The following is an 11,825-nucleotide window of genomic DNA, read 5'->3' as shown; positions in this document are numbered from 1 at the left end:
GGGGGGGGGGGCAGGGGCAGCAGGTCCCCTTCCCCACCCCAGGAAAATGGACCCGCCTGAGCCAATCCAGGCACTGCAGCTGCAAGGGCATGATTGCCCCCCATCCCTAGGGATTGCAGCCCCATGGCTGCATGGAAGGAAACAGCTTCAGTCAGGAACCCAGGGCTGGCTTGAGGGAGGGGGCAGGAGACAGGGAGAAATCCTCTGACCCTTTCCTAGAGCCACTTCAGTGCATGGTCCCAGGGCTTAGGACAGGGGAGGGACACTGTGCCCCTGTGTCCCAATGACCTGGCTGGGAATGCACCGTGCACTACTGGCTCCACCTCACCCCCCCAACAGCTCACAAGCCCTGCTCCCCACTGCCTTTGTGCTTCCTGGGGTAAATCGCCACACCTCCCACCCCGGACAAAGCCCAAAGACCCCCATGCCACCAAGCAGGGATGAGCACAGCTTCCTCTGCTGGCTGCCTGCAGCTGACACCTGCTTGACCAATGGGAAGGCAGAAGGGGAAGCAGGTGCCTGACAGTCAGTGAGGGATGGCTCCCAGTTGGCTGCCCTCAGCAATGTCTGGCACCCCCAGCCTTCTGGCCTTGGCCACTGCAGGCATCTGTCTATCTCACCTCACCGTAGGGCAAACATGGGTGCTGTGCACTCCCAATCCAATCTGTGCAGCTTAGAGAAACCTGCATAGATTGGATCAATTCTGCCTTGGGCTTTTTGAATGTCTTTACTTAGCCTCTGTGTGTAGATACTTAAACACGTGAATTAGCCAACGTTAATTTATTATTCTCAAGAGATGCTGTATAGAAGTAGAATGTAATATTTTGCTTTATTACCTGGGAAAACGTTCCTAATGTACCAGCCCAGGATAAAGTAAATGAAAGAGTCTATCAGAATTAGCCAGCACATCCAGCCGAAAGAAGTGTTGTCTCCATTCAATGGAGATTTATACATATTGTCCCACTGCAGGCCTGCAGAAAGGAATTTGAAAACAAAATTGTGTTAGTCAAATATATCATAGCAATGAAAACTCAAAACCTATTTTCATATATAGTGGACACACCTACTCCCTGTTCCTCATAACGAGCAATGTATTGACTTGCATAACCAAATGCACTTGGAGACAACAGGCACTGTGGAAGAAAGTGAAAAACAAAAAATTAATGAAAAAAAATCACACACACCACCCCCCAAAAAACCCCAACCACTCAAAAGCCCATGTTGGATCTGATACAGTAACCACAGAAATGCATGAGAATATTTTTTATGACTTCACTGGATACTGAATCAGGCACATTCTCAACAAAATCTTCATGAACGGCCTCAAATTCTGCACTCCCACCCCTCAATTTTGCATATACAGCTCATTGCACGTGCAAAAATATACATTTGTGCACAAAAATCAAGTGGTTAGATTCACTGAGTATACAGTTATTTAAATGAAGGATTTCACCAATATGAAATATAGAAGCGGTGTCACCATCTTTTTGAAAAACTGAGCCTAAACGTTGCCAATTCAGCAGTCAAGAGGAATGACTGAAAGTACTGGTGCTAAATTTATCACCAATTTAAATGTATAGCATTGCAGTGGGTTCTGTAGACTTGGATTTTCCTAAGAAAATAATAATTTTGACCTTTGAAACCTAACTATTCGTGTCTCCATAAAATTCTCCCCCTTCAGCATGAGGTTTACAAACAATAAAAATAATGTCTCACCTCTGTGAAGGCCAGGCAGCAAGAAAACTAGGCCAGAATGCCAAAAAGTATCAGTTAATCAGAGAGATGCTTTATACCTCTTCATAAACCCTTTTCTTCCCCACCACTCTCCCTTAAATATTGAAATCCAACCTCCCAATTTTTTACCTTTTGGAGGAAACATTAGATTTCTGATTCTTTAATTCTATTACTGCACAAAGGTAAATTTGATGTTTGTGAAATTAAAGGAATAGTAAAGCCAGGTGAAAAGGGTCAGTGCTCCATTCTGTTACGACCCCTCACATGCCTGCCTATAAGAGTTTTGCTTTTCTAATTCTAGGTATCTCTTGATCAGACCTCTATCATGCGTCTCATTGCACAGTGGTTTGGTGTTGTCCAAAAATGGAGTCTAAGATGAGGTCCCCAAGTTTGTTCTTATTTGTGACACAAGGCAAAACAGGAACTCAACTCAAAGAGGAAATCTCCCAAATGCATTAAGACTTTTATTTCACTGAGAAACTTACCAGCAGACTCTTCACTACAAAGCTCAAGTCATTTTCAATTACAAGCAGCACAATGAAGGGGAAAAATGTGAGGATGTATACAAGGCTGCCAACCAAAGCAGCAATGTTGGTGTTGTTGAAGAAGACACTGATGAAGTAGCACATGGCTATGATGGAAAGGCTGTAGTCCATCAGATACAGGAATAGAATAGCTATATTTATTTTGGGAAGGATATTGCCAAGTTTTAAAATAGTAATGAGAAAAACATCTGTGACTAGAAGGAAACAAGCACATTCTATGAACCAGGCAAAAAAATGACTGCTGGAGTTGACACCCATCATCTTCATATACTAGGGAAAAGAAAAAAAGAAAAGAGCACTGTTGGTTACTGAGAGAGCTTTCTGTTTATGTGCTTTTGTTTACTGTTTTCATACTAAAATATTTCTTTCCACTTTTTTCAGACTCTGGATATTGCATGCAATTTTTTTTTCTTTTTTTGGCACATCCCCTCCCTAAAACAAGACAACGTGGTAAATTTGCATCTTTGAGATGTTCACTGATTAGAGCACAGTTTAATCACAACAGCCCATGGCACAGAATGCATGTATCTACTTACAGGTTTGGTCCTTAAAATCCAGCGCAAAAACAGACAAAAGCCTCCAGTATAACCACCTTTGTTGAATTGACAGAGTCTTTTGGTTGTTATAAAGAATATTGTTCAAGTGTATGGTTCTAGTACCGTGATAGTTTTAAAATGCCATTTAACTAATCCGCTCATTTTTTAAAATCCCAATTCCTCCTTCCCTCTGATCTGAAACAGTACAGAACTGAATCTGCTTTAAACATGCACAGATCCAACGAAGTGAGACCGAGAATCTACTATCTGAGGATCTGGCCTGATAGACTTACACAGATAGTGTGGGGCACCAAAGACAACATGTGCAGGTGTCTTCCTTAGTCTGTACAATTGATTTAGATTGATGATACTCTGGTCCATGTGGAAAATGACATTTGGTTTACCAAGAACAGGATATTACACTGGATAGATCAATGACTGCTTATCTATTAAAAAAAAACCCAAAACAAAAACCTTACTACATTTCCTTTAATTTTTGTGAATGGTTTTTAATTGAAGGAACTCCTTGCTTAATCAGTGTCTGTTTCCATGGGATTAGGATCTGTTCTTGCTTATTGGTGAGGTTCAGTTTTACATAAGCCTTTGACTTCTGAGCATATAGTGCATTTCCACTTTGAAAATTAAGTAAATTAAAGGTGGGGGGGTGTGATCTTCACACTGTTTCCACATCATTATTTTCCCTCTGATTGGCAGAATGCATCAAGATCTTTCTTTTACTGGAACTGATGTAAAATAATTTCAGGTAGACATGTAAAGTTAGCATTATCAAGTGTGGGAAAACCAAATTCCTATGCCATCACACAAGTATACCAGAACTATATTCCTGTAAATCTCTGGCCATTTCTATATTAACCTTTACCTGCATTTTTACAGGTTTTTTCCAGATGTTACATGTTTTTCTATTGTTTGTTAACGGTAAAAAATACATGGTTTTCTCTGACCTTTTCACCATTTTTTTTACAGTGTTTTTCATGGCCTTTTCCATTTTTACCATGTCCCCTCAATTTTACCCTTCTCCCCAGCCTTACCATTTTTTCTTACAGTTTTTTCCTGACTTCACTGTTTTTAATGGAGAAAAATGGTATTGTTTTTCCCAGCTTCACCTGTTTTTACACTGCTTTTTTCCCCTGAGTTTTTCACCATTTCCCCCAACCAACTTTAGCACGTTTAATGGTAAACTTTTTATTGTTTTCCCAACTTTTTTTTTTTACTGTTTTTACCAGGTTTCCTGACTTTACTGTTTTCTCCTGACTTCATCTTTTTTATATTTTTTCCTGCATTACCTTTTCTAACAGTAAAAATTTTACTGTTTCTCCCAACTTTCCCCAATCTTTTCTTCTGTTTTTTTGTGACTTCAACATTGTTACCATTTTTTCTAACTTCAGCATTTTAAGCAGTAATTTTTTTACTGTTTTTTCCAACTTCACTCATCACATCACGATTTTTCTCCCTTCACTTTTTTTTTATTATTTGTTTTATCTTTACCTGCTTTTTTAACAATCATTACTGGTAAAAGTGTTATCATTTCCTCCAATTTTTTTACCGTTTTCCCTGATTTTACCTCTTTTATAATTTTTTCTGGACTCAACCATATTTTTACCATTTTTTTCCAACTTGATTACCGTTTTTTAACTGTTTATCCCGACATTTTAGCTATTTTTACATCACTTTCCCCCGACTTTACCATTTTTAATGATAACATTTTTACTGTTTTTCCAGGCTTTTTTTAAAACCATTTTAAAACCATTTATCCTGACATTTAACCATTTTTAACCATTTGTTCCTGACTTTAAATTTAATATTTAAAAAAAAAAAAATCTTTGTACACCTTTTTACCATTTTTTTTACTGTTTTTTCCTGACTTTACCAATTTTTTTTTTTTTTTTTTTTTTTTTTTTTTTTTACTATTTTTCCCCCAGCTTCACCATTTCTTAACAGTAAAATATTTACCTTTTTTCCTACAGGTAAAGTCATCCATCTTTAGGTTTAAGGCCTTGGAAGTTTTATACATGCTGGGCACATCTACACATGATATTAATACAATGCAATAAACTCCTGCACAGTTCAAACCAGATAGTTTCTGGGCACAGTGTTTACATGTGCACCCAGGAGCACATTGAGCCAGAGCAGCACAACCCCAGCTGGCAGGAGGCCCACGGGGTCAGCCTGCCAGCCCAGAGCTGCTCAACGTGCTGCGGAGAGGCTAGCTGGGACACAAGTGCACTACAGTGTGGGACTAGCCAGCAAGCAGCCCCCACGCTGAAACTCAACTGTAGACTAGTACTTTTGTCAGAAAGTACTATTCTATGACGGAGTTAATTAGTTTACTCTGGCCTAATGTAAGTGGTGACACTTTACTGTAGAGCTAATTAGTGAACTCTGCAATAAGTGTCTCATGTAGATGTACTTATTGTTGTTGTGGAACCTTTAACACCACTGAGTAAAATACAGCCCTTGTTTTAAGTCCTGAGGGAAGTTGTGGATTAGGTCAATGCTGACCAAACAATAATGATTTGTGCTCATTCTGCCCAGTAATAGTAGCTCCACTCCTTTCCATATTACATCCCTCTGCTGCTTCCAGTATGGAAAATCAATTCACAATTTCAGAATGCCACAGACATGCTCAAGGTACCTCATAAAGCCTTAGATCTTTCTCTTGAACAAGCTTTTTAACAAAATTCGCTATAAACAGCACCCAGGCACTCATCAGAGAAAATGGGAGAGAGTAGGTCACACTGGTTAAGAACCTGTAAAAAGAGAAAAGATACTTTTTTTGGAATAATATTCCTGGAAAAGGAAAAAAAAAACTTGTATTTTGACACACAAGATTATAATTACTATTAGGAAAAGATATTTTATACTTAAATAAGATTTTCTATCCAAGAAAATTCTACCAGTTTAACAATATAAATTTATTAAGGACTTCATATTCTATAACTTTAAGTAGATCTACTCATCCACTCTGACTGTACAAATGGGGATATTGCAGCAGAGATAGATTATGATTTTCTTTTTTTTCAAAATTGGGTGTCTAAACTTTGGCACCAGCCTTCAAACTGGCCTATTTTCAAGCATGTTGGAATCCTTGCCTCCCAGGGAAATCAACAGAGAAAGTTAGTGATTGTCACTTGTGAAAATTAGCTTTCTTATTCTATTGCCTAACTATAGATTCAGTGGCCTGATTTTAGAAACACACGTTTGAAAATTGTCGCCTATGGCTAGGTACAGACATTACACATAAATTGATATAAGTGATCAGAAACTAGTCTAAACCTGTAACAGAACAGAAATGCAGTGCGCACAGACCAGCTTAAAAATGGCGGAACCTGGATGAAGGTAATATCAGATTTCATCAGTTTAGGTTAGACCGGTTTATCTAACTTCTGCCTGAGATCCTATCCTGACTCAAGTTAGGTTGCAGTCCTCCAGCATCCCAGGTTGCTTTGCAAGCCTCTGCTAAACCCACCTTGTAAGATAAGCAGGCTAGCCTAGGCCAGCACTTGTCTGCTCCAGCCAAGCATTGGGCCAGCCCTGCCCCCAGGCTGTCACAGAGACAGCATGAGCCCGGACTGAGAGCCATGGAGTACCAGGATGGGGGGAATGGAGGTCCCCGCTCCATGGGCCCATCACTGATCCACCCCAAACCCAAGCGAGTACAGCTGGGGAAGAGAGCCCATTTAGGTGGGGGCCTCCACTCCTCCACCCCTCCCCTCTGCCACTGCCTGGCTCAGCTGTGACAAAGATGGCAGGAGCCAGGACTGATTGCCACAAGCAGACTGTCAGCCAAGCCCAAGGGAGGGTAACTAGAGGGGACCTGTGCAACAGGGGGCTCCCCTACCTGACTTTCCTGCTGTGCTGCTATGGTCGATAGCCCCATAGCACCAGCTCCTGCCTGCCTGTGTCAGCCAAGCCAGGCAGTGGCAGCAGTGGGGGGGAGGAGAGGGAGAGTGGAGGCCCCCCACCATGAAGGCCTAGACCCATTTTCCCCAGACCGGAGCAAGCACAGCTGGAAGGCTGACCCCTCTCTCCTTGATGCCAGTGACAGCCAGCTGCTGGGAGGGAACAGGGCTGGGGAGAGAGTCCACCCTTGGAGACATGCAGAAGCACTCCCTGCCTCCTGGCCTCAGCCAGTACAGTCATCTGCATGTCCCCCACATTGAAGGGCGGATGTGTGTTCCCTTTGTTCCCAATCCAATATATGCAGCTTAGAGAAACCTGCATAGATTGGATTGATTCTGCCTTGGGCTTTTTGAATGTCTGTATCTAGCCTATGCAGTTTCCCATTATCACACAGAGAAGTTATACAAAGCCAGGATAAGAGCTTAAGTCTCATGACACCCAGCTCTTTGCTTTAGCCAACAGATCTTTCTTCCATCCCAGATATGCCACAGATGGTGTGCACATGACAATGATCAGGAGTAAAATTAAGCAAATGTAATTAAAAACAACATCACCAGTGGACTGTTTTAAGCAGCAGATTAAATCTACTACAGGGTTATCTCATTCCCTTCTCTCCCTTTTCTCTCCCACTGTTTAAAAACCCTATATTACTTCTGCAAAATGTTCTGAATAAAGAAAGCACTTTTGAATTAAGTGAAATTTCCATTTTGAATTGAAATTTTTTCTTGCAAAATTGAAAATGTCATCCAAATCAGTTTTCACAAATGTGTTCATTTAGATAGACTGTATTTTTCAACTGCCGAATTTCAAAGAGTTTTGATTTCTTCTGCACTTCCTGTTCACAGTCTGAACTATCTGTATAGTGTGGTGATAAACATTTTGAAAAACAAATTCTAACAGTATTGCTCAGTGACATTCAAGATTGTCAGAATTTTCCCTCTAGGCCAGTAACAACTGACAAATGTTGCATTTAGAGTGGTGTTTGCTGCATCATCACTCCTGGGTATTTTAATAATTGAATAAAATGGTGTACCAGTTGGGAAAAAGGAAATGATAAGGTGAGATAAGGTGACTGTTTTCTTGGCACTACAAGTACAAGAAAGGTATGTTACAGCTGAATAATAAGTGCCCCCAGGAACTAGTTAATTGTAGTACAAAATGTTCTAACAATAATAATCCATATATTTGCCGAAAGAAGTTGACATTTTTTTTAAACTCCCCTGCCTAGCTCAGTAGCAATGAGATAGGCAAGCATATTGGCTCTTGATTTGCTGTAGTGCTTGGTCACTAGAATATGATTAATTTAGCACAAGCAGTATGCAAGTTCCCTTTAGTGTAAAAGGTCCTGGGTTCAATCTATGCTGTTGGCCAAGGCAGAGTCATTTATACAGTAGGAATTATTGTCCAATTTAACAGTGTAATATGCTGATCATTCTTTACGGCTTTATAATTCACTTCAAATAGCGTTTCATGTGTGTTTTACCCACTTTGGCTGCCAGATCTGGTCAATGTAATAACTCTGAGAAGACATCACAATCCCAGGATGCCATTTTCTCCCACATCTGTGTGAGAAATACAAGGGGCCAGATCCCCAGTTGGTGTAAGACATGCTTAGCTCTATTGAACTCAGTGGAGTATTGTCCATTCACACCAGCTGAGGATCTGCAACAACTTACGTGAAAAAGCAGACAGAATCCTATACTTCTCACTCTTTCACCATCTGTTTATCATTCAAGACTCATTCAGGTTCATACATAGTTCAGACTGCACTGCTCTGTGTAATAGGCAGTTAACCCTGACAACTCAGCTCATTGAAATCTTGTCTGCCTTCTCTCACCATTGTTGAGATAAGGGTTACAATCTCATCTCCTCTTACAGCTCTTGAAGCACCTGCGAGGGAGGCATCCCTTGCAGGAAGACACACTCTGGACTTTGCATTACCTAGAATTGCTGAAACAGAGCATAAGTACTGCTGTGTGAGAATAATAACAAACAACTTGGAGCTCACCTTTAAGTTTATGAATTTAGTGACTTTTTTCTTTTGCTTAATAAGTGAGTTTTCCAGCTTCAGCATGCTGTCTACATCTATGTACTCAATAGAAAAGGCCAAACCTGAATTTTAATTCTAGCTCCACAAATGACTCTGTTTCCTCATCTGTTAAACAAGGATAGTAATTTTCACCTTCAGTAACTATGATGGCTCCTCGCAAATTCATATAGTGTTATGAAGACCAGCAATGAGTGAAATCTTGGCCATAAGGAAGTTACTATCAAGATTTTTGCCATTTATTCTGATAGAAAGCTATCACAGCTGTTAAATTCTAGTCATTGTATTTGTTCAGCTAACACATAAGATGTCCTAGAAGTCACTGAGCAGTTAACTAACTAAAAGCCTATGGACTTACAGATCCTTATTGTAGCAAGGAAAGGGTGTGGCCTGGACTTGGACGGCTATGTCCTGTAGACTCTTCCCAGTCTGTAATTCAATGAATGCTCGCTCAATGCTGTCCTGGATATAGATAAATGCTCGACTGTAGATCTGGCTCTGTGAAGTTGAATTATGTGGACCTGCGGTCCAGATTCTCTCCCTGATTCTGTTTGTTGTTTGTGAAATCTTGCTGCTCATTCTGATGGTATAATTGAGCAGTGGAGGAAGAGACAGGGTGCCAGGTGCTGACCTCTTCTGTCGATTGCTGCTTGATGGCAAATTGAAGATAATACCTTAAGGAAGTAAAAAAAATAAAAGTTGTTCTTCGATCAACTGTGGTTACCACAGAATAGTGCCCTCTGAAATGCAGGGTCTTAACTCCTCGTTATTATAGCACTTTCTATATTAAAATATAACAGTTTTCCAGGAACTAGACACACATTCTGATGGGCAAGTAATTACCATTACTCGCAAGCATCTTGAAATAAATATACATGTAAATGAAGTTCCTCATACTTTACCTAGGACAATATTTTTCTATGTGATTGGAATTGATGGATGATGAGCACCTGCCTCTGACATTAAGTCTTCTCTCAGGTGCAACTCACTGAGCACTCAAAATCAAGAAGCACTTTGAGAAAATCTTGATTTGAGATCTAGCCTGGCATCCCACATGCCCAGTATGTATATCCCTTAAACACATATATTCCATAAATTTGTCCAGACATAGTCTACTGATATGTACAATATAATAGAGTCCTGTTGCATGTTATACTTAGGATGTGTTCAATGCACTTAAAAATGCCAACTTCCTTGTGTTCAACAAGTAAAACATGTTCTAAGTGCCATCATATCATGGCACAGTAGATACTTTTTCCAGGAGGAATATCTCCAGATGGTATTAAGTAATATGTGTTCAGCTCTTGGGGTACTGCTCCACAGAGATAATACGAGTGGTCTTTACCAGCTCTGGTCCGGTGCTACAGCTAGAACCGACAAACAGCTGGTTCAAGCTTTGGGTGGAGGCTGGGAGCCTACCAGCACAGGTTCAAGACTCCAGTGGGAGGCTAGGCCCAACAAACAGCTGTCAAGCACACAGCCCAGTCCAGATCTTAGTAAGCATTACTGTGTGACTGCTTCAAACAAACTCTAATTCATAGTAACACTTATTAGGATCTAAATAAAACACATGCTAAGTGTGACCAGGCACAGTGTTGTGACTCAATTCACAAAATAAAAAAACCCATACACACATTTCTGTCAGACATGCATACTCACACACAGAAGTTGGTTTTCTCCTAGCTAAGACTTGAAACACTCACAATTTTCCTAATCACCTATCAGATTTTGCTCCCCTACAAACAAAGTCTAAAAGGGCACCAAGAGAAAAGTCATTCTGATAATTTTGAATGATGAAGGCAACACTAAAAGAAAATGTATACATATAGTCTATTTATAAATGATGTAATCAGTTATACAGAAGGAGTACAGGAAATCCATTTATGTAAGCTATGGCTAAAAGATTTTCCACTCAGAAGAAAGGAATACATTTATCATGGTGACTGAATTATGAAATATAAAATTTAACAATTCTACGACTTGCAGGAAAGTGACATTTGTCAAGATTTTCTAATTCCTTTCAAAACTAAACCAAGGACACAGATAAGATACCCCTTTTCATCTATGCTATAGCTTCATCTGTTTCAACCTAGGTTTGAGTGAAACCTCATGCCTCTATTAAAATGTATCTCTTGCAATACTGGGTTATTGTCTTGTTACAGCACTTGACAGCCTTATGAACTTCTAATGACAGGTGTTGTCTCTTATCTTGCTTGCTTTACATACCTATTTACCTTCAAAACCCTTGATTAAAGACAACTGTCTGGTGATCTACCAAGGGATTCCAAGTAGTGTTCAACAAAGTAAAGCTGACAAATTGCCAGGACAATAAGAGCTACCTACATCAAATCTTCCATTATCATCTAGAATAAAGAGATGTCACCCCCAAAGGATGCAGATCCAAACATAAAATGGCTATTTTTGGTTGGCTGAAGGCTGAGCTTCATTTGATCAAGCTTGCAGTCTCCACAGCTATGATAGAGAATTCTGTACATTGCATCTGAGTCATTAAAAGCCACACGGGCTACTGGTAATTTGTATAGGCATTTTTGTAACCAATCATACCACTTACTTGCAAAAAGTTCATTCCTCAGAAAGAGCTCTTTTGCTACTGCTTCCAGTTCCTCAACGTTTTTTGCTCCCTGAATACGATCAAATGACACGCAGGCAGATATGTTTTCAGCCAGGGTGGCTAACACGTTCAACTGACTGATGATGTCAGCATTGTTCTGTAATTCCAACCTGATATCATCTGGGGGAAAAAATGAAACAAAAGCACCATCACATCATTATACTGTAAATGCTAATAATGACGCAACAAAATCCATCTAAACATTAACCATAAAATATTGTTCTGCAGTTATCAGTGCAATGAATGCATGTTATTGACCCAGTTTTTATGTTAATCATTTGTAACACGCTCATGAGTTTGTTTTTGGGAGGATGCCAGCTATGGAATGTGACAGCCATCTTAAATCAGAAGTTATTGCTAATCTGTTGGGGTTTTTAAACTGTGTATGATGTTCTCCATTCATTCCACGT

General features: G+C 40.0%; 1 protein-coding gene across 1 annotated transcript in view; it reads right to left on the bottom strand.

Annotated features, from left to right (window-relative positions):
* ABCA12 (ATP binding cassette subfamily A member 12) overlaps positions 1 to 11,825 on the bottom strand; it is a 164,717-nt gene that overhangs the window by 70,887 nt on the left and 82,005 nt on the right. Inside the window, exons 22-27 of the mRNA XM_019523394.1 lie at positions 11,356 to 11,535; positions 9,142 to 9,457; positions 5,469 to 5,583; positions 2,220 to 2,549; positions 1,064 to 1,133; positions 837 to 971 (exon numbers count right to left, since the gene is read on the bottom strand). Of these exons, the coding sequence (XP_019378939.1) occupies positions 837 to 971; positions 1,064 to 1,133; positions 2,220 to 2,549; positions 5,469 to 5,583; positions 9,142 to 9,457; positions 11,356 to 11,535 (1,146 nt within the window). The remainder of the gene's footprint in view (positions 1 to 836; positions 972 to 1,063; positions 1,134 to 2,219; positions 2,550 to 5,468; positions 5,584 to 9,141; positions 9,458 to 11,355; positions 11,536 to 11,825) is intronic.

The sequence above is a fragment of the Gavialis gangeticus genome, unplaced genomic scaffold (genome assembly GCF_001723915.1).
Source record: "Gavialis gangeticus isolate Ggan-Ray unplaced genomic scaffold, GavGan_comp1, whole genome shotgun sequence".
NCBI classification, from domain to species: Eukaryota; Metazoa; Chordata; order Crocodylia; family Gavialidae; genus Gavialis; species Gavialis gangeticus.
Note: the sequence above shows the minus strand (reverse complement) of the source record. Positions and strands in the feature narration are given on the sequence as shown.